Source organism: Aythya ferina (assembly GCF_964211825.1).
Source record: "Aythya ferina genome assembly, chromosome: 5".
NCBI lineage: Eukaryota > Metazoa > Chordata > Aves > Anseriformes > Anatidae > Aythya > Aythya ferina.
This window is the reverse complement of record NC_140301.1, coordinates 5,992,235-6,015,735: the sequence shown is the minus strand read 5'-3', so window position 1 is coordinate 6,015,735 and position 23,501 is coordinate 5,992,235. Positions and strand designations below refer to the sequence as shown.

The 23,501-nt window shown below is 41.6% G+C and overlaps 1 protein-coding gene across 1 annotated transcript in view; it reads left to right on the top strand.

Annotated features, from left to right (window-relative positions):
• SERGEF (secretion regulating guanine nucleotide exchange factor) overlaps positions 1-23,501 on the top strand; it is a 138,691-nt gene that overhangs the window by 36,448 nt on the left and 78,742 nt on the right. The window contains 1 exon segment of the mRNA XM_084521969.1: positions 2,290-2,450. Coding sequence (XP_084378095.1) covers positions 2,290-2,450 — 161 coding nt within the window.

The following is a 23,501-nucleotide window of genomic DNA, read 5'->3' as shown; positions in this document are numbered from 1 at the left end:
AGCAGATGACTTCAGAGAAGGTGGAACAATGCTCTGTGATGATGCAAAAGATCTTTTTTATTTTGTGAGTGGCTGGAGTTTCTCTGTGTGTCTGGGTCCAGCTGGAAACCCGATTTTCTTTTGGGAAAGCTTTTTCCCCAAGAGTCAGACTTGAGAGGGACCTCTACAAGATAGTGCTGTCATCTGCATGGCGGGATCTGGGTGTGTCATCAAATGCACGTCTTGCCTTTCAAGGGGCACTGCAGGTTGCTGACATTTTTCCCTGCTGCACTAACTGCACTTGGCTTCTTAGAGTTGAAATGTTTTATTTGAACTGTGGTCTTTGGGGTCAATGCAGCAATGTCTGGGTAGGGCTTGAGAGCCTGTGTCACGTTAACAGTCAAAATAGATGCTACAGAAGCTCTTCCTGGCTTTAAATTCCATAAAATTCAGCTTCAGTTCCTGTAGTTAGTACAAAATAGAGCAGCTTGCTGGGTCTGCTTCTGGTCTGCTTGCAGGGTCCTGAATAGGCAAAGTAATCTGGTCTGATGGAAAAGCCTCTGAGGCTCAGTTTGCATTTGCAGTAGAATTTATTGATAAAGGAGCATTTTTGCAACATTTCTGCAGCAGCAGATACTTTTTAACAGAGATCCATACAAATTGCAAAATACACTACTGGCAAAGCAAGCATTTTTTAAACTACAAACTGTTTTTCTAATCTCTGTAGGATACACTGTTTTTTTCTTAATGAAACCTGTTTTAATGCTTTAACCTAACAAAATGCAGCCACTGTGCTAAAAGACCTTTCATGTATTGAAAGAAGTATCTGACTGGTTTCAGCTTTTCCCTGAAGTACGAGGCATCTCGAAAGGCAGAAAATCCTCGTGCCCTTGAAAGAAAAGGACAACTAATTTTATCCCTTAATTATTTCAGGGGAAGCATTATCAGTGAACTGAGAGAATGAATCTGAAAAAAAGTTTCAGAGATCTGTGTAAAAGATATCACTGCTAGCAGATTTCCAGGGAAGATGCATGTTACTTGTTCTGTATTTAAATGCACCAAGTTAGAGATTTCCAGTTTGAGATGCATTATCAATTTAAAGCCCCCCAACCAGCAGTGACTAGCTGTGTCCCCTTCAGGGCAGTTTAACAGCAACCAAAAGAAAAGGGAGGTGTTTAGGTTCCCAAAGGTTTGTGCTATGGCGTGCTAAGAAGACCCTTAGCTGTTGTGTTTGGGCACTCTGCACATCCACACTGACTTCCAAGGGGAGAAGTGAATGTTACAGCTGGCTTACTTGGCTTCTCACAGATATGAGGAAAATAAGATCATTTAGCTCGATAATTTCAGTTCTGGAGAGAAGTTTAATGCTTGGCTGAAGCTTACGCATCACTCAGGGTCATCGCAGGCTTCCTTCTGGGCTGTAACATGGGTTGCTGCTTCTAGTCAAAAGCCAGCTGAGAACACCCAGTTGATGCTGTGTTTGTGTAACTCGGTAAGAAAATCAAGCTGGCACTTAGCATGATTTTTTTTTTTTTTTTTGGGGGGGGAGGAGGAACAGAAGGTAAAAAGCATTTCGTTATGGATATTGTTCATGCTGGAGGCTGGACTTGCGGGTGTCAGTCCTACAGCAGTGAGCACCTTTATAATCTGGAGAGGAGGATGGTCCAAGTACTGCTGACTTCATTTGAAGCTGTTTTTCCTGTAGGAACAAACCAGTGCATTTCCAGTGCTTAATGACATCCGTGGTGGTGTTCCTGACTAACTAGTTGCTGTCCTGAGGGCTGTTTGTTTGCCAGCAGAAGTCGTTACAGAAGGCAGCTTCTGTTGGGAAAACGTCAAACGTTAAATACTGGACATGGGATGGACATCTCTAAGGCAAATACTGGGAACAGAGAAGAATCTCGTACCTTTCAGAATGAGCTGCTCTGTCTGTGCTGCTGTCAAGCTAGAAACATGCCCTTTATATAAATAATGTGTATTATTGCACGCAGTATATGTGGGTTACACAGCTTTACTGACGTGGTTTCATTTACAGCCCAGGCCACCCTGCAGATGGCCTTTCTGTTAGGAAGTTAACGAGGCTGAAGAAACTGAATTAAAGGACATCTTAACGTGTCCTCAGGTAGTTTTAGTATACTTTTCCTTATGCTCCCAGAAGCAAAGAAGTTTTCATTTAAGAAGTGAGTAAATTTTCACTTCTTGAAGCTTTAGATAAGATGCATTAAGAAGTGGTGGTCTAGTTTTGAAATAGCATCCAGATGTTCCAAGAACCTAGTGGATAACTAATCTTGAAATGTGTTTTGCATTTAGAAACTGGGAAGGTGTTCACCTGGGGCAGATCAGACTATGGGCAACTTGGAAGACCCACGGTGGTTCCCGACAGGCAGGAGGCGAGCACAGCGTCTGAACAACACTTGGAGCTGTTGTGTAACGTCCCTATTTCCGTGCCTTGCCTAAATGGAGCATCTCAGGTAATGAAGGAAATTATCATTTTTCCATTTTTTTTTTTTTTCTTGGGTGCATTAAGACAATCAGAACAATTTCCTAATAGAAACCTCTCAAATGCTGCAGCACAAGCCCTTGCTGCTCTTCCTGTAAGCTCAGAAGTTAATCTGATTCAATTATTTCAAATTTCTTAAAAGGCTTTTGCATTAAGAAACTGATTTTTTTCCATGGTGGAACCAGATTTACCATTAGCAGAAGATGCCAAATTCCTTCAGATCTAAATGCATACAGGAGATAGCCGCAACTTTAATATGATGAGGTGGGACCTTGTCGCGTTAAGGGGTGTAGCTGATTAACCGTTACGGGCCCGGTCGGATTCAGGGTACTGAACCAGTCGGACATTCACCAAAAACACATTAACCGTCTGGGGTCCAGTCAGACATTCACCATCAACGCATTAACCGTCTGGGGGTCTGGTTGGATTCAGAACACTGAACTATCACGGATAACCACCCTCACCCTACTTGCACTTAATGAGAGCTATCACAATGCAATCAAGTATGGTTTATTACAGCAACAGATAATCAGGTTCTTTTGGATTGCCTGCGATAGTGACTGTCTGCAAAAGCAAGCTAGTATGCATGAAATACACAGGTGTTATAGGTGTTACAGATGTTACAGGTGCGCAGCCTAGAAATAAACGCGTTAAAAGGATCAAAGACTATAGAGATTTATAAGCAAGTATTCAGATCTCACCCAAAGGCGTCCCAATGGGGGGGGAAGAGAGGCTCAGCCCGTCGACTGATCCCAGGAGTCAGGAGGTCCTAAGGATGTTGTATTTCCTCAGGATGGTATCTCCCCTGACGGTGGTATCTTCCCTAACATCCCCTCTCTCTTGGGCCAATTTATATGGTTTTCTATCTTTTAGGTGGAACTTCAGTGGCTCTAGTCAAGCATATCTTAGCTATGATTGGTGAAAAGTTCTCCCATCTCCGTTTAAAGTAATAGGCTCCGAGAAATTCAGGGCGCATGCTCGGTGAGGGGTGGTTACACCTTGGAGGCAGGTAGCTTTTGGGATGGAGGTGTGTTTTGGTATTATAATGATATTATAATGAGCAAAAAGTACACTAGGGTACAGCATTTGTCAAAACATGACAGGTCTTTGGCTCAGGGTGGCAAAAAGTGCAGTTTTGTGCACAAGAACAATCGAGGCCCCACCTGATTACAGAGCCTAGCCGTGGTGTCTCCGCTCCACTCTACGCTCCGTGCTGTTCCTTAGGGCTAGCACACCAAGCTTCCCCAGCGCGATAGCATCTAAGGTTGGGAGCTTAGGGAACGCTCAGGTAATGCAGTTATGCCCTACCCTGAAAGCCTCTTCAATGCTGTACCTTTTCCTTAAAAAATGTGAATGTTAGTTTTATTTTCCTAGTTACTTCAGGCAATTACACCACAGACGTGGCCCAGCTGAGGCACTACTTCTGTCTGAAGCCCTCTGTCACAGTTTAGCTAATGGCTTTTCTCTAGCTGATACGTAACATCACAGCTTCTGTCTCAGGCAATCCTGAATATTTCTCTACCTTGTAATGTCCTTGAGTGGTATTGGAAATTTTCTTTTTATGTGGCTAATTTGAAGCAAAATGATATATCCACAACCACAAAGATGATTAGGAAGAAAACATCACACAAGGACTCGATATTTTTTTTTCCTTTCGCCTGCAATTTGCAACCTATACTGCTGACAAACTCTACTTTGCCTTGTTAATGTCCAAGAAGCAGCAGGTGGCAATTGGCCTGCTGGAAGGCAACGTGCAGGTCCCATCTGGACAAATGACCAGTTGAAAGGTCTGTGTCTTCCTGTGGGGCAGCTGGCACGTGAGGAGTAGGTAGAGGCTGACAGCTTCAGCTGCAAATATGCGTTGCATCTCAGCTTCTTGATTGTCTTTAACAGAGAGACTTTGGTTAGGAGAGTCAGCCTCTGCCCTTTCCCATCACCTGTGGAAAGTGAAAAGGTGAAAAGTGGAGCCTTAGAGTCCAGGATACTGCAGTAACAAATAACATATTTAGTCGGTGTTGGCTCCAGGGAGTCTCAAACACCCGTCTTCCTTGTTTTGAGATGCTTCTCCTTGCTTTTGTCACCGGCTGTTTACAGAGAACACTGGTGTTAAATCTGTTTCGTGCTGTTACTCATTTATGCTATGGGCAACGCCCAAAGTGTGTAGTCCTGTTGTACAGTACAAAGTCAGGACAGCTGTAGCTTTTGCCCAGGGGAACTTAAGCTTGGCAGGACAAGTGATCCATGAAGGTGAAGGACAGAGATGCAATCAGATATATTCTTTGGAAAGGAAGAGTAAAAACAATCTCATCTTCATTCTGCTGCCCTCAGCGCTGTTCCTTCTTACAGACCTGCGAGAGACCTGATCGGAGTGAATAGCAATGGCAGTGTTCTGGAGCAGGCATCATTCTTTGCAGAGCTAACAGCATGAAGATGATTTAAGAAGTGTGTGATCAGGAGCTAGCATCATTTGTACCCTGAGAGAGAGGAGCTTGTGTTGATGAGAAAAGGAAAAAGCAGATAATAAGAGCCGAAGTACTTCAAGGTTACAAAATAATGTCAGTGCTAAAATTTAGACTTAAAGTTGGGTTAAGTTGCAGCACATGGGCTGTGTAAATGAAAACTAGCTCATACTTGACACATGAACTATATTTTTTTCTATTTGTTGCTGTATGGAGATGAGGTTTGATTTGAGAGCTGAATCAAAATGAATACAGAGAGGATGAGTTCTTTTGTGTGTTTACCCTGAATTATCAACTCCAACTTGCACCTCAATACGGAGAGCCAATTTAATAGTTGAGACTTACAACTAATGACTTTCATCCACAAACAATTTTTATAAATTGTTTTTAATGATTGAACCAAATTTTTGGCCAAGCTGTGGTCTGTTGATTGCCTCTGCACTGGGGTTAATCCTGTTAAAACCAAAAAGGAGAAACTGATCTAAGAATTACAGGGCAATATGAAAGGCACACTAGTTTAAATCTCCTGTGCTGTCCTTTAGGTAACCTCCTGTGCTGTGACTTGTCTCTATCCCCTTGTCTTTCTCCACCAAGGACTGGGGATTCTCCCTTCCTTTGTGCTGAAATTGGTATAATGTATAATGTCTGTGTCTGTCTGCCACTCTGAAACTTGGTTTTTGAAGTGTTTTGAGCGACCTATTCCACTGTGAGTTTGCCTTCATCTCAGAAATTCATTTTGAAACGTTGGCCTTGATAAATATGAGTGCCTTTTCTCCTCTTTCAGTTGAAATGGTGGAAGAACAAAAGCTCGAATTTAAGATAATTATCTACTAATCTGAGCTGCCACCCTGGCAGCTTTAATTGTATGTGGACATAAGGTTCCTGGAGTCTCACGTGTTTAAACTTTTTGAATTATGAGACTGCAGGCCTATTTATTATTTTTTCTTGGAGCTTTGGTGCATAGCCACAGCGGAATGGGATGAGACACTGCAAAGAAACTCGAGGCTGTAGCAGAAGTCAGTTGTGTGAGACATTATGCAGGCAGTGCTCTTGTGTTGTGGGACGTCCTTGATTGGACCTCTTCAGAACATCTGACTCATCTGCTGCCTGATGTGCATTCACATCCACTGCTCTTCAGATGAAAGGACAATTAAATACAAATGGCCTGAAATATGATGAGCCTCTGTATTTAGCAAATGCTACAAAGACCTGGTGTAATGTTTCTTCCTTGTCAAAATGCTTTTCCAAGCCGTTTCGGTATTTTTGGTTTTAATAGCTATCATTTTACTGTTTGTGGTATGTTCAGCATGTCATTCACGTCGCAGCAAACATTTGCTGCAGCAATAAACAAGTGAGAAGTCATCATTGTGCAGTGCTGAACGTGTCTCACTAAATTGGTGGAAGGAAGGGCTACGGTCATTGTGAATATGCAGCGCTGCGTTCACATGGAGCCATGTTTTCATTGTCTCCTTTCTGTAATTAAAGAAAGCTGTGCTGGATCACAGCTGAGGACAGGGAGCTGGAATTTCAGTTAGGAAATCACAAAAAATCGTGTGTCACAGTGTCATTTTTGGGTATGTGATTTCTTGGGCTTAATTCCCTCCTCACTTTCCCTGTCACCAAGCCTGAATGGTGATGATGAATGTAGGGGGCCGGCTGTGTCAGGGAATGAAAATAACTCCCTGCCCTGTGGCAACCTGTACCTGCTGTCTTTCTCCTGACCCTGCTGTGCTCTGTACTTCCAGTACGTACATTTGTTGCAGTGTGTATGCTCATCCTGTGCAGTACTGAGTGGCTTGGATCCTCCAAAGGGTTCCTTTTTTTTTCCAAGGAATGCTGTCAGGAGTATGTACGTTCTCTTGGCCCTCTGCAGTCAAAGCAATTTGCTGCTCTTTTCACCGCCTGTTGCAGTAATGTGGTTTGTTGTTTATTTTAAGCTGCTGAAATACACCTCTTGGTATATTCTTGTTTTTTGCTTTTCCTCCCCACTCCTGTTGCAAGCTGTGAAGCATCTACCAACAAGACAGACAAACCTAAGATATCTGCTGTGTTAGTTGATTAGCATTATGTGATTGATATGCATTAATATAGAAGCCTTGCTGTTGCCCTATTATAAAAGCACAATAATATTGCAAAGTGGAACCTTTTGGTTTAGGAAAATAACTATTTTTGTACTTTTAGACCTCTGGGGGGAAAAAAATGATCCATCAAAAGAATGAAACTGCAGCCTGCACGTGAAGACAGTCTGTGTTAGATGGGCTGTGCTTGATCTGCACGCCCCATGTAACAGAGCAACGCTGTTCTTGTCAACTCTGTGAGCAGATGGAGAGGAGTTCCCATTTCTGTGTTACCATTGCAGACAGAGGGCTTACTTCTTGGGCTGGCTGCTTCTCCCTTGGGTTCTCCCAGGGTGAGGGCTGCCTTCAGTGCCCAAAGCTGCTCTGCCAGGGCTGCGCTGCAGCAGTGAGGTGGCAGCCAGGAGTTGGGCTGCACTGGGATCCGTAAGGGAGACCCCGAAGGGCTGATTTCCTACAATGTGGGTGAAGTAGGAGGAGTGACATGGGCATAAGTCAGGAGCTGGAGACCCACACAGCACGTGATCACGGCAGTGATACAAATGTGAGGGTGGGCAAAGGCTTCAGCAACATCATGCATAAATTCGTTTTCCATTGGATTGCCTGGACAGTTAAAGACCACCATTAGTACCCTACTTGGAGTTCTTTAAAACTATCAGGGAAATGGAAAGAGACTGCAGCTACTTACAGCAGTGACCAATCTAAACTATCTTGCTTGTAACTCTCAGACCTGCATATGCTCGTACTATATTCCTTAAATTAAAATACCGTGTCCCGTCCTTCTGCATCGATTGTGTTACCAACAGTGCACCGTGACTGCTGCTGCCTCTGAGCTCATGGACAGCTTGGGATCCAGCTCAGTGCTCATCTGCTCTGCACCAACAAATGCCCTGAATGTTTGCTGGTGCCACTCCCACGCGTGATGCAGTTACTACCTGCTAATTGACTATGGGGGGAATGCTGCAAAATTGTTTAAAAATGGACTTAATACTAAGACAAAGGCTGTGTGAGCAGAGGCCTTGGGACGTGGCTGCCCTAAATGCAGAAATCCTGTTCTGCCCTACCAATGTTCTTTCCGTTCTTTTCTGCGTTGTCCATCCATGAGAAGCCTGAACGGAAAGGCGTCAGTATGAAGAGTACCCTAGAATGGGGTGAGTCATGTCTGACCCGATATATACACATACTCCAAATCCAAGTTCAATTATGGTTTGAAGTAAGAGGTTGGTGGAACAGGCCCTAAAGCATGCGTTTTTTCGTTCTCGATTTGTCATTAGAACTGTTACAGAGAAGGGATTAACAAATCAATGCAGGCTAAAATGAGAGAAAATCAATAAGAATCTGTAGTGAACTGGAACAAAGCTATCAATTCACAGCATTCTCTGTGGAAAAAATCCTCATCTGTACCTCCTTTTATATATGAAAAAATAATGAAAAAATGATGATTGGGAGTTAGTTTAATTCGGTTTACCTCCCTTACCCCAGAACTTTAGGTCAAGAAACTTTCTGGTGTAAATGCTACTGATGTTCCCTTGTTCTGTTGCACTGATGAATGTTGCTAGCAGATTCTGTTACCGAGGAATCTTTGTTTTGTTCATTTGTTTTTAAACAACCCAGACAACAAGAGAAAAAAGACAATCAACCAAAAACCGTAGGGAAAGAGAAATGTGTCATTTCAGTTATTCTCATAAAAGCTTGATGGAACGTTCTCTTTGATTACTTTTTTGTGTTAATAGAAGTGATTTCATTAGCACTTGGTTAGTTTTCTACATTTTTTTTCTTTAAAAACAACCAAACACAAGTGTTACTTTTGAAGTTATCCCATAATGGACATCAACATCTTGGCATACAAGTTTCAAAGATGAGTTTACTTGGTAGCCTGCTAAATGACGTGTGTCTGTCCTACCACCTTGAGCTTTATCTCCGCGGCACGTTGGCTGCCTTGCTTCTAATTTCAGCTGAAGTTGTCGAAGGAAGAAGCTACCTCTGAACTCTGTGCTTGTTTTTTGGTGTCTAACATAGCCTCTGCCTCTCCCCAGCAATTGACCAGTAAAACTCATTTGTGAAAGCAGAGAGAAAAGAAAGTAAAACTGATGCATCTAATCCTGTGAGGGCAAAAGTGCTGAAGTGTCTCCTGTTTTAAAACCTGCCGAAGGGTTTATTTTTGGTCTCCTGGCAGCTGGTTGCGGAGGTCGCACTAAATTCAGTGGATGTGGCGTGTAATCAGATAGCCGCAAAGACTGCTAAGGCCTGTGCTCCTGCTGCTGCTGCCTTGCAGGGTAGTCTGTCATAGAAGAAGCAAACCTTTTATTGTCTGTGAGGGAGGGGGGGGAAACCTTAGTGATAATATTCTGGAAATGCTGCCTCCTGTGTTTTGCCACTTCAGCTCCAATTTTTCCAGTCTGCCCTCCTCTTCCCAGGTGTATAGCTAATATAAACCATCCCCTTCTCAGTACCAGGTGTTTAGGGAGCCAGTAAGGAGTTCTTACAATGTGCTTGTTTTTCCAGAATATTGTTTGCCATAATGTTTGTGTCCTTAAGTGTGTTAAATTTAGCAAGCATTAACTAGCCAGTTTTCTGCTCCTAATTGTTTCAGTGGAAATGCCTTCTCTCTCTCTCTTTTTTTTTTCCTCTTTTTTTTTTTTTTTTTTTTTTTTTTTTTTTTTAAGTTGCCAATTTACCTGCAGCTTCCACTGTCAGCTCATTTCATGCTTTGGAAGTGTCAAGCCACACAAAGTGGAGCCTGGGTTTATTTCTGCTGGGGCAGGGGGAATCAGGCTCTGCTGGACCTTGAAATAAATTGAGAGGGAAGGAAGGAAAGCCATCTAACAAACTTCCTCTAACAGATTGCAGTAATGTTAAGACAGAGATATTTAATGGAATGCTATGGCAAGACACATTGCAAGTGTATGTAACTGTGCAATTCCCTTATTGTATTTGTGTAGGCCAAGATGTAGTATTTTGTATTTATAAGTTCTTTGTCCTCTGTACAGATAAAAATATAGGATATAGTTTTCATTCTCAAATCTTATCCCCTTCATATCTTCTCTGTTCACTTGCTACCCTGTTTTGATTTCTTGTGTTTGTTTTTTTTTCCTTCCTCTAGGTCAAGGAAAACCCTTTTTGTTTGGTAGTTTCAGGAAAAAGCTTATGATTTAAACACTCAAAAGCAAGTTCCAGAAATAGCGAACAGTAAATTGATTTGTTTATTTATTTATTTTTTTTAACCTTTTTGATCTGCTACTGTCCACTTCTTAGGATTTAACACCTACAAAGAAAAGATGACACCTTGATTTTCCTAAGCATGCACTGCTCACTGTGGTAATGGAGCTGAAATGGAAAAATGGAGCACCCACTCTTACAGTAAATATCTGTGTATTTATGGAAGTTTAGACAGTAATTGACTTATTATTAAAACAAACAAAAAACAACCACCCACAAATGAAATCTCAACCCTCCATGACTTCTGGGAACAGTTACAATAACTTTTCAGCATTTGCAGAGCAAATAAGGACAGGAAGTGAAATAGAATGCATTAAAAAGGTTTTAGTAATTATGGATGTTTCAGTTCTTGGTTCAAATATGTTTCTTGCCATGAAAGCCATGTAGGTAGGTGACTCTTTTAATCCAGTGCACGTCACTGCAGTGTCTTCCCATTTGGCTCAGTGGATTTTGGGTCGTTGAGGCTGATGGATGCCACGGGAGCAGAAGTTCCTCATGTGGCTGCAGTGCAAGCATGCTGAGCTCAGATATTTGTGGCACTATGTGAGCCTGCAGGCCCTGCCATTAGCCCTTCCCCAGGGGGAAATAAGGGTTTGGGCTCCGCTGCTGCTCCTGGCCTGGTAAGTTCAACACTTCAGGCTAGTGAGAAGTGTTCTGTAACTGCTTTGCTGTCAGAGCTCTTGGAAAATTCAGTGGATGAGAAATACAAGTGAAATGAACATGTTTGTTGGAGGTCAGTGGTATTGTCTCAAGTTGTCTTCATTTTCTGCTGGTGTCATATATATATATAAAAGCTCTGCAAAGTCCACTTAAAAGTCTGGCCCAGTTTGCAGTTTAGCATCCAGCCACAGCTAGTGAAGGCATTTTGGGTCCTGAGCTAAGTCAGCCAAATGGTCTCATTGGTCCTTAACTTCACGTGGTAGAAGTGGTTTTGAATTGGTCTGCAAAGCATTACAGTGAGTTCCCACACTGACAGCTGGGTCCCAAGTACACTGGTTTTATGTACTGCATCATTGGTAGCCAGTGATAGGACCTACAGTACCTCATGTGTAAGGGATTCTGCTGTGAGTTTGTGAAGCAAATCTATTTCTCAAATCTTGTATTTAAAGACATTGGCAAAAGGCAGTCTTCTCAGCTGAAGGGCTCTTACCTGCCTGATAAGAACTGGTGCAGGTCTCAAATCTTTGTTTGATCCTACCCTTTGGCTCATGTTCCTGAGTGGACTGTTGGACGAGGAGAACACGTACTAAAACAGTTATTTCCAGCAGTGACATGGGTATTTAGGAGCGTAAGTCTTAGCAGCAATCTGATCCTGAGCTAGTAGCTGTCAACTTGTCTTTGGAAAATTCAAATTTTGTCAAATATGGAAAGCTTATTTTGAAACAGCATGGCAGTTTCTTACGAGCATCAAGATTGATTTCTGCTTCTCAGGGAATCTAGTGTTTTCATTGGGAGTGCAAACCATGTGGGACCACGTGGGTAGTGGTGGGAGGGAATGTTGTTAGGCTTCTTAAGACAAAAATTCACAGTCTCCTTTCCTGCTGTTTCATGACACCTGTTGTGGTTCTTATTCTTAATTCTGTTTTTGAAAGAATGCCAAGTGTTGTTTCATGCTCATTATACCATGTGGAAATAGAAGTAACCTTAAGTGAGAAAATGCAAATCTGTGGTAGCAGTCACTTTTAAAGTCACATTGCATCTCCCTGAGACTTTCCAATTTGGTACTGCTGCTTTCTGAAATTCTAAATGATATTTGTCTGGGACTGCCGCTACACAACACTCAGGTTAAGAAAAATGTAGGGACTTGCAGAAGTGTATTTTATATGATCAGGTGTAAAACTGTGTATTTCTTTGCCTGGTTTAGATGTTAGACTAAAAGCTCCCAAACAGAACATAGTACTGAAATTTGCAGCTTCAGAAAATGTTAGGGAGTACACGAAACAATATTAGAAGGCTCTCTTTTAATTCAGTGGTTTGCCTGAAGTCTTACAGGATTAATGCACTGCCTTTCAGTTTTTCCTGCCACAACAAGTCTGAAACGCAGACTGCTTGGAGGGACATGAAAGGCAGCAAAGCGATGCTTTTGTCTTTTTAACTAAAAAGATTAAGATGGTATTTGTGAATTACTATGATGCTATTTAATCATCTTAAGATAATATTGTTTAAGCTTAGCTGAGATGCTGTTCAGAAATATGAAATGGACTATGACGTGAATTTATTGTCTTTGATCTTTGAGAGATAATGTGTTCCACCCCTAGCTCTTCAGCAAATGAGGTCAGGATAGCATCCTCTTTTGCTTTTCTGTGTGGTACACGGAAATATCTATAACATTGTGAGGCCATGAGCTAGGAGTGCAGCTGGACTGGCAGTATTCAGTGTCTTCAAGGATGACTGTTTGTTTGGGGGGGGGGGGGGGGGGCTTAGTTTGCAGTCAGATGGGCAGTGCCAGAATTGTGATAAAATCATTTTATCTGAGGATTTCATATTTAGCGATGCAAGTACCTGAGGGACTACTGATGTATCACAGCTGAAATTAAATGTACATCCCAGATTGCTCTTTGAATGTTGTGGGTTTTCTTTCTGTACTTGCTGCCTTACCCTTTCCTTTCTGACAGCTTCTTTTAGGTACCTTTATTACCACAGGGATTTCAGATTATGCTGCTGTTCATGATCTTTTTGGCAACAGGTAACGTACCTCAGAAACATCTCTTTCCATTCAGAGAGACTGCATCTGCTTTCTGTTTGAGTCCTGTGACTGAAAGGGAAACCTTTTGCTTTTTCTTCTCATAGCTTGAGAAATCGGGACCAAATTCTGAAATGCATTTATTCACATCAGATAGATGTGATTGAGAAGCACTTGTACGTTTATACACTTACCAAGTGAAATATCAAATATACTAAATAACAGATGTTTGGATCCCATCTGCCTTTCTTATTTCTTTCTGTATTTGGTACTGTGTGTTGGCTGATGTTCAGGGAGAAAATGAATTGGGAAACATTAAAACAATTGCAATGGTGCTGTAAACTTAGTTTTGTGTTTGAGCTAAAAAATGAACCTGCCAGATTCCAGATGAGATCTTCAATCTTCAATATTTTAATGTTGCTCAGTAATTTTATATTCATGGTAAGACACGTCAGAAGTAGTGAAAATACAGGTAGTGTTCTTGTGTTGTTAAATGCTATTTAGATATCCCTAAGTACAATTGAAGAGGAATACTTTGATTTTAGAGAACCCGTATAAGAAAACCCATGGCTGTGTTATGTTTGAGTTGCATTTCCCAACAATTCAGGTAACTGATGTAGCAAAGATCTCTGATGCAGGACCATGATCATTACACGGGCCTTAACTGAAGCTTCCTTATGAGATATTTAGCTTCTGTTTGTTTTCCCCTGTTCCTCTCTCTTGTTCTTGCCCAGGAGGGTTGTTCTTCTTGTTGAGACCTACTGAGAGCCATCTGGTGTGGCTGCTGGGAAGCCTGCGCTGCATACCTAAACAGGCCCATCACACTGCTCACATTTGTCACAGTGCTGGACCCCAGCACCTGCGAGAGATGGACTGCGGACGCAGCTGTTTTACCTTTTAAAAAATGCATTTGGTCATAAGCCTTTTGATACTTCAGGGCATCATTTTGGGATTTTTTTTAATGGGGAAAATGAGATCTCAAAGTGCAGGTAAGCAGGGATACTCGGTGCTTGAAAATTCTTTATGGTCCACAGTCTGTTTCCACCTTCTGGTGGATGGAGTGTAGGCCTGCCAGTTACTTTCTCAGGGCACCTTTTCCATATGCTGTATATCCTCCTGATTTTGTGCTGCTGCTGGGAAGGAGACAAACTTCCATAGTGCAGAATCCCAATGGTGTGCTTTTTGCCTTTTTTCCCACTCATCCTTTTTTCAGCCAAGGGCAATACGTCAAGGTGAGATGCAGTGGGACTGTGTTTGCCCTGGATCAGTGTCAAACTTTTCTGCTGGGTTTCAAAGCAGACCTGCATGGTTGTTAAACAATCTTTCCCTTCCTCTGGTGGTGTAGCAGCACAACTCCCCTGCTCTTGACAGGCAGATCACTGAAATGAATAGAAGGCTTAAAGCGGTCAATAATTGCACTCCGCACCTCTTTCTCATAGCATAACCTCTGCTACACGTAGCAAAATCTTCAAGTGTTTCTCTCTTGTCGTTGTAAGCCACTGCAAACCTGGCGTTACTGGATGGTGACGTGGGAGGATTTGAAGACCAGCACCCTTGAACACCTTGCCAATGATAGCAAGGCAAATTGCCCAGACCTGGGAGAGCAGAAGGAATGCACCAATGGTTTTAGGTGACTAAACAAAATTATTAGCCAAGTCTGCAGTAAGTCCATCCACATCTTCCCATCTAAAAGCTGCAAAGAACCTGTTGTTGTCCGTATTGCTGCTCTCGTTTTGTTGCCACACTAAAATCTGAAAGCATTCTGCACCTGTCTCCTGCCTGGGGTCATATCCCCATGGGTAAGGTAGGCAAATGAACCTGTGCAGGTTCAAAGTGTGCCTTAATAAAAGAGCTGACAAAAGCTAGAGAGTAAATCGCACATTTAGATAGGAGCAAATGGTAGTGCTTGTGTCTCTGATGGACAGAGTAGAATAAAAGAGAAGGTAGAAAGCGTAGCAAGCATTCCAGGGTGCAATATGGCTCTGGGTAGCTCATGTCCTGTATGGACTTCTGTGGTATTTATTTGCAGACAACACAGCTCCATAGCAATCTTGCCGTGGAGACCTGAGATGCAGCAGGAGTTTGAGAGTCCAGTTCGGCATTGCTGTAGGGGCACATTTAGGTCAGTGGAGCTCCACAGCATCCAGTGGGGCTCTCAACCATTTTGTAAAGCTGTGTGATCACTCTGTTTCTGGTGGCTGATAGCAGTGATAGTCATCGTCTAGGAGAGGCTGGGCAACATATGTGAAGCTTCTTCTGAAAGTCTTGTGATACTTTTAAAAAAATAAAAAAGGAAAGGAAAGGGGGAAAAAATCAATTTTTAAAAAAATCTTTGAACTATGAAGCTTCATGCTTTAATACCAATGTCAAATAGCCAGATTGTAGACCTGTTGTCTGTTTAAAAAAAAAAATCCCTTTTGTAAGTTAGCTTCACAATGTTGTAGCTTCAACTGAGCTTTGTAAATGCTTTGGGGTAACAGTAGTTTAGTTGTCATTTGACAAAGAACCAGTTTTGTGTTCAGCTATGCAGCGTATGCTTGATTAGTCCAATCAATTTTAGAAGTAAAGTAAAACCAAAGGTGATTAAATATAACGTTTGGCTCAATGCAGAAGTTTTTAAGGAATTAAGCAGAAGAACAAGAATAAGTGTACTGTTTTTGTCTTTTAGGGGCAAGTGAGTGAATTGTCTAGTAACTTCTTCAATGAAATAGCTGGTTAGAGAAGTGAAGTTTTGTTGCTGAGCCTCTTGAGGTTTTTAATGCAACCGAAGAGCATAGGAAAAATGAATGCAGTTTTAAAACGTGCTGCTGTATCGCTGTCTGTCTTGTTGCAGCTCACAGTCCATGTGGTATGGTGTAGGTTATTAGTTGCTGCTCAGGCTGATGTGAAATTTTCTGTATTGGATTTGAGAAATCTGGAATTGGTCCAGAGGGTTACGCACTCCAGTAAATGGCTAAAAGTGAAATCGAGTCTAAATGACTTTCTGTGATATCTAAGGCACTGGAATGTATGTTATCACAGTGACTGAGAAATTATTTAATCATTTCAGAGAGCTTTAGTTAATGTAACCCTCTTTTTCATTCTAATACTGATTTGGTCTCTGTTCTATTGGGTTCAGTAAGTATTTGAAGTTTGAATTTCCCATGACCTATGTCATGTAATGTGTCTTTAACACTTTGGAAGTGTAATTTATTCTTGTGAAGATTTGTGGAGTAGTAGCACATAGATTCTTAGACAAAAGTGAACTTGAAAAGCAATATTATGAATGTGAGCAAGTATACTTCAAAGTTGCTGTAGCTTCTGTGTATGAAGACAGGCAGTATAACATTTTCTGTTCTAGCTTTGGTTTCCAAAATTCACTAAAGTAATTTGCCATTCAGGTGAGAAATGTCCATGCTTGCCCTGCATTTTGAATTGACTTTATCTGGTAAATGTTATTACCAACCAATTTTATTTGGTTGGTAACCAAAACCAGCCCAATTGCCCTTAAATTGTAGGAGACTTACTCTGCTGTTCAGTAGTATTGGTGATGTTGGAAATATCAGATGGATTGTTTTGAGTAAATACTCCTAGAGAAAGGAAGCTTACCTCAAAATTCGGAGTTGAAAAGTCCACTTCTGAGAGATTATTAGAGCTTCTTTGAAGACTACATACTTGCTTTATCTTTTTTATTTTTTTTATTTCGGCATTTTCTTTTGAGGAAGTAGCCACTTCTAACTCACTAAACTGAAAACTGATAAAGGAAAATCTCACAATTAAGATCTTTCTAGGCATATGCAGCATGGAGAAAAGCTGGTTTCAGGGGGACCTGATAGTTGTTTGCCAATACCTACAAGGTATTGAAATTGATCAAGAAGATGAAGTTAGGCAGGAGGACAAGAAGCAAAGGAGAAACAAATTTAATGATTCAGCCTTGATGTAAGGAAAACCTTTTTCACCATGAGGTTGGTCAAGCAGTGGAATACGCTGCCCGGGGAGGTTGTGCCATTTCCATTCTCAGAGGTTTTCAAGACCAACTTGGACCAAGCCCAAGCAGTGTGGTCAGATCTAAAAGCTGACCTGGCAGTGAGCAGGAGGTTGGATTAGAAACCTCCTGAGGTTCTATCGAGCCTGAATTATCCTGTGACGTGAAGATCTTGTTTCTCTCCTCAAAATTGTTTCCACACATGCTTAAAGCTAAGAACTATGAAGCTTCTTTCCAATGCTGTAATATAACAAGGTGTCAGAGAAATGAGTTTTCATATTATTTATTTAAACATGCAGAGCAAGGCTCAGATGAAGTTGGGTATGCAGAAGCAATGCTTCTTGCCAGGAAGACAACCAATGAGAGAAAAGGAAATTGAAGAAGTCATGCTGTTTTTTTTTTTTGTTGTTGTTGTTGTTTTTTGTTTTTGTTTTTGTTTTTTTGTTTTTTTCCTGTCAGCTATAATACACAATTTGGGTGCAGCAAAATGCATAGAAAAATTATGTAAGCAGTTCAGAGCTCTGCGTGCCCTTCTGGATAAAATAAGGTGTTGGTGTTACTCAGTGATAGGATAGAAGCTGGCATTTCTTTGTTGTACTGGCTTGTGAGGAGGAAGGCAATATCTGAAATAGCAACTGGGAAAAAAACTGCTTCATGGTTCAGTGATTCTTCGTTGTTATTTTGTTTTAACCCAGAAGCACTAACATTAGCTGTCCTCTTTGTTCTTACTCTCTTTATACTCCAAAGTCTGCAAAGCAGAAAATGTGTTGAGAAGCTACACTGTGACTATCAACTATCCGTATGCTGAAAGTCAGAGCCCTCAATCTTGGTGTTTAAAATGTCCATTTGCTTTTCAGAGTGTGTTCTGCTGTTTCTTTTGACCTACTCTTCCCTAGCATGATTTGCTGTTTGGTTTACACTGACAGTTTTTTTCTAATTTTATACTTTTTTTTTTTTTTTTTAATATTTTTGCCCTTCTCATGGTCCTGTGTTTTCTTTTGAGTAGTAATAGGTGTTCAGTATGTGTGACAGATAAATGTGCTATTGAAATCAGCTTACTAAAAGCACAGCCTTTGCTCTTCAGAAAATTAAAAAGCCTGATGTCTGCAAGGTTATGTTCTTCTGCAAGGGTAAACAGAAAGCTAAAAGAAGACCAAGTTGTTTAGAGGTGACACAGATGCAACTGTCATCATTAAAATGTTTCTTGGAAAAGACTGCCCTGATTCATGAGAATCAATTTGGAGTGTGTCTTCTGAGTTACAGTATTAGTCATCTGGAATCATGCGTGCTGTGTGCAGCTCTTTTTAAGGATCTTTATTTGTCTGGAGATGTTCCTTCAGTTTTTATTCTTAACTGTTGTAGATGAACCTTTAAACACCAGGTTAGTATTCTCACCTCAGTTACCCCTAACATACTACGTCAGCTTAATAACCACAAATAAGCACACTAGAAGCACGGCTTTTGTTTTAAATGTATTTCTTTTTTACTTATGCCTGGATTTTCTGCTTCAGGTTTAAATTAAACACCTCACAGCGAATGTTGTGGTAAATCAGCATGTAGCCCATCATTCTGACTCTTCTTTGAAATCTGTGAGACAACTGCAAGGAACCTTTTCCATTCTGTGTAAGAACAGCATCACTGCCATGTTACTGGTGGCTCTGGTTTTGGCATGGAGTCACTGGTGTCTGAAGAGCTGCATGTTCACAAATCACACAAAAGCACCAGTCTTCTGCTACAGACTGCCTTGGCTTTGCAAGGCTGATTGCACGGTGCACTGTTGATATTTATTCCCTTGAAATATCCACCTGGAGAAGAGGATAGGGAATGGAATTACACTTGGCAGGTAAAGCATTTTTGTGGAAGGCTTGGGTACCTTCTGCAAACGCTGCTATGGAGGGCTGGCTGCAGTAGCCTTCATGCTGTGGAAGGCTATAAAATAGAGCCCAAGGAAGCCCGAGTCTGATAAATGACAGAGATCACTGGTGCTGAACAGTAGAATTTCATTTTCTTGGAGTTCTCAGTTTGTAACAATTCAAAATAAATTGTCTTTTATTTGTGTTCTCACAGTGGCTTGGGGGATCTGTGTGGGATCTTCCGGGGCTAGATAGTGCACAGCTGCAATAAAAAAAAATCCCCAAACTACAAGTATTTCTTGGGGTTTTTACAGGCTAAATGTAACAGAGGAGATGCTTGCAGGCAGTACGCAGGAAGGAGACAATACCAGTGGCCTTTAGCAGGGTTTGCTGTGGACGTAAAGCATACGTTGTTACTGTTTTATTTCCCCTGCTTGTAGGCATTGTAACAGTGGCAAATTTAGTTGAAGCCAACAAAAGGGTGCCACAGTGGAGTAAGATTTCTTTAAGTGTTTGAAAAGTCTGAGATTATTAAAAGACAAAGTGAAAGGACTTCTGTGACAGTTCCTTGCCTTTGGACCTGTAATTTCCTATGACAGCAGTTAATTTGAATTATTGTGCAACAGCAGTACCCCAGTTTGGGGTAAATGGGAGAGTACAAATCTGCCATCTTTTCATAGGCTAAGCACTATGAAGGATTTATTTAACAGGTTTGCAAGCTTCCCAAAATTCTTTGTAGCCCTCAGAGCTCTAGAGAGTTAATGCACTTAGTAACGTCATTGAAAAGTGTCCATAACAAATTTAAGTGTGTGTAGGAAACATGGGATGGACAAAGGAGAAATGAGTACCTTAGAAATCTAGTTCTATGAAAGCTTTAAACCACACAATTATTCTTGTAGAGAGGGTGAGTCTTGGTGGCGATTTCACATCGAGTTCCAAGTAGGTACAACTCTGGTAATGCTGAATGAACTTTGCAGAGCGTTGTGGATGTCTCAGCAAGATATGTAAGGTGCCTTTGAAATGCATCATGTAAATACGCTTAGTGGTTTTTACAAACTTTTCAGGTGCTGACAAAAGTCATCCTTTCCTGTTCCAAGGTGAAGTCCAAAAATAAGCACCTCAACATATGATGAATAGCCTGTGCGTTAGGTGTTGTCAAGGGCTCTCAAGTTAAACATGCTTGAACTTTCTAGGCCAGGCTGCTTTTGAGATATGAAGTGCCAAAACAGAGTGGGAATATTTTGAAAATGGTGTTGTTTTTTCCACTTTCCTTTCCATAGCAGAGCAGACTTGTCTCCTCTTACCCTCCCAGTCCCTCCTGCTCAGCACTCACGCTGCACGAGGAGTGTAGATTCAGAAGAAAAGAGTGGTTGCAAGAACTGGTTTGCTTCCTGTCCCCCAAACGCTTGCTTGTCTGAGTTAATATTCCTCACATCGCAACAGTAGTACCTTGCAGTTCTGTAGAAACACGCTGTGGCTGGGTGTTTGCCTAGCAGCCTGCTTTATGTCTGCAGCTTGGTTTGTTTAATACACACAAAATTCTACTGAAAATGATGTGGACACAAGGACGTGGGTGTTTCTGATGGTGCTGTTCCAGAAAAGGAGCCATGAGTTAGGGAAAGGGCAAGTTTTCCAGTGCCAGATTTACTAGAAGCTGTGGCTATAAAAGCTTCTCCAGAGGGATGTCTTCAGAAACCCACAGAACTTCTCAGCTGAGTCGCATGCGAAGCATCTGTTTTCATCAGGGACTACGAGATGGCGCAAAGTTTTGTTCTCATGGTTTGATTGTCAGTGAGTCCTGCTCACTTCTGTATGTGGCTGACGGAGTAATAACATTAGGCAGTGTTTCACCACACTGCACTCAAACAAAAACCAAGAAACAAAGCAGAAATGAGATTCTAAGAATAAGCATCCTGACTTCTCAGAAAGTGATTTTTTTTTCCTCCCCCCAACGTCAGTGTTCTGACACACCTGACCAGGGGAGCCCTGTTGTGTTGCACAAATACGTCATGAGTCCATTCCCGGAGGGCAGCAAACTCCTTCCCAGATGGGAAGGCTGGCTTACTGCACTGCAGTTTTGAAATCAAAAGCATGATTTTAGTCTTGGAGCCAGCTTAGAGGCAGGAACATCAAGTCCTTCCTGAAAAGTTATCAACTCATCCACTGGGTGAACTAAAAAGGCATTCTTAAACAGGTAGCTTTTGTATTTGAAAACTAACGTGGACATCAAGTGACTTCTGTGGTTGGTGTTGTGTCACTGGTCAAATGCTATTTGTTATACGTGTAGTGTCCCAGTGCCTGGCTCTTCTAGGAGAACAAAAATTGAAGTGTAAGGGGTGTGTGTCTGTGTCCATCCATCCCTGTCTCACTACTGGCTCTGCTCACTTCCTAAAAAAATAAAAAATAAAATAAGGGGATGACTCAGCAAGCTACAAAAGTTCTTAACACTTCAAGGGACTCATTTATTTGCACTGTGTTTTTCTGAAGATGTTATTTTACCAGTCCTCTGAAGCTTGCAGCTAGGGTGTGCTGCTCAAATCAGGAGCTGAACTGTATGGGTGATGTCTGCCCTGCCACTAGCACCCAAAGCAATTGGTCCCACACAGCCTGTGTGCCCTGTGCTGTGCAGTTACCCCTGGGACTGCAGTGCAGGTATCTGCAGGGCTTGCTGAGCCGTTTGGCCTCTGCAGTCCAGGGTTTGGAAGGTGTAGAAATTGAATCAAGTTGTGCTTGGGCTGCAGTTTTTGCTCTGCACCGCTGAGAGCACCCAAGTGAAATCTCTTCTCTTACCTCAAAGTTATGGAGAACCAAAATTGACTGAGAAAGAAACAACCAAATACATCCAGAGAATGTAGATATGAAGAGAATCGTTAGAAACAGTGTGTTATGTCTATAAACTATTTATAGTGTAGTCATGATGTCTCCAAAGAGAGCAATACTAATCACCAACATTTGATAGTGGTGCTCCGAGCAGAGAGCAGGATGCAAGACAGTACAGATGGCTGACAGACTGCAGCAAATTCCAGCTAATGAAGAAATGCAGTATGTTTGTTTACATGCAAGTTGAAACAGTTGGCTGTTGGAATTGGGTTTAAATCCAGCTCTGAGCTGTGTAAATGTAGATCACCCTTACGCAACTACTACTAATAAAATCCATTTTTTGCATTTTAGCAAGAAGTGCTTCCCTTTCAGCTGTACTGCTGCAGCTGGTGAATGTGGCTGGTCTGCAGTCAGTGAGCTGAGGTCCATGCGCGAATTAATGCTGTGAGAAACAAAAACAGTTTACTGAGTGAATTTAAGTGGAGCCACCAATCTTAAATGTGGATCCACGAGGCGTAGGTTTTATGATTACTTTCTGGGAAAGAGAGAGGGTTTTGTTAAGTTTTGCAGTGCCCTGGATGTGTAATTCAAACAGAGGAAACAATGAAGAGTCAGGCATTCTGCTGAGCTACTTGAGCCCATTGATCCAGCTATAATTTTGCTACCAGCTCAAGTTGTGAATCACTGAAGGAAAAAAAGGAAAGAAAAAGACCGATTCCTGAATTTGAACAGTGGGTTTCAGATCATAGTAGTTGTCCCTCAGTCTCCTTTAAAAAGTGGCATTTATGAGCCAGCAGAACTGTTATTTAATACCAGCACAGTGATGCCATGCAGTAAGAATACTGCAATCTCTGGTGTATCAGGGGGAGAGACAGACACAAAAAGAACAAAATGACGAATTATTAGTACCTGCTTTTCTGTAATGTATTTCTAAAGTGCCTCATTTTGCTTGTCAGAATATTTCTGAGACTAAGTTTATTTTACTAGGGCAGCATTCACCTCATTTGCTTTCGTGTTTAGAAGCATTATCTGTATTACACAGAACTGTTAAAATTCCAGAGCATGTTTCAGGAAGATGTTTCAGGTGTAACTTATTAGCTGCTGCTTTTCCTTTCTGATGGGCACGTAGAAAGCATTTGTTGGTAAGCATCACCTACAGATGCAAATGCAGCTTGCTGTTCCTGTTCTGCAGCAGGCAAGCCGTCGGTTGTTCTGTATTGACCACAGTGAGATTGGTAGCTGAAGTTGTCTGCTGGGCAGAAAGCAGTAAATAAGATAGCTTGATGTTTACTGTATGTTCTTTACCATCACATTTGAAGTCGTGTAATGCATCCAAGTACTGTATGACTGCAGAAAGGGAAAGATGTCTTGTTGTCACTTAGTTTGCTTTATGGGGTACCCGCGTGCTTGTAAATGGCAATCGTCACGTGCAGACTGTATATAGAGACCAAATCATCCCCTACCCAGTATAGACACACACACGTGTATAGTTTCTGCTGATGAGGTGGGTTTTTCCTCTTCACACATTGTGGGGTGATGGACAGTTGCTGATTCATGGAGGAAAACAACCTTCCTGCAAAGAACTGGAAATCTGCCATGATGCTAAATGATCTGAGATCCCACTCCCATGGGTGCGTGCGGATTTGCAAATGAACCAAGAGTCAGCATACTAAACACAGTAATATGGAAAGTAACCACTGAAACCCATGTTTGTTTAGGTGTTCTTTCTCTTAATCTGACCCCAGACAGTGGGACTAAGAAGGAATTTAATGATTGCATCTTAGGTTACATCCCCTAAAGTACTTTCTTGATTTGCCAGTTATCTATTAGTTACATAGTTTTCTGTGTGAACCTGAATCCATTCTATTTTTACAGCCAGAATTTTTTAACATGTTCAGGTGGGAACACTTCAGATTATGGCCTTGGATTCCTACAGAATTTTGTTTGAT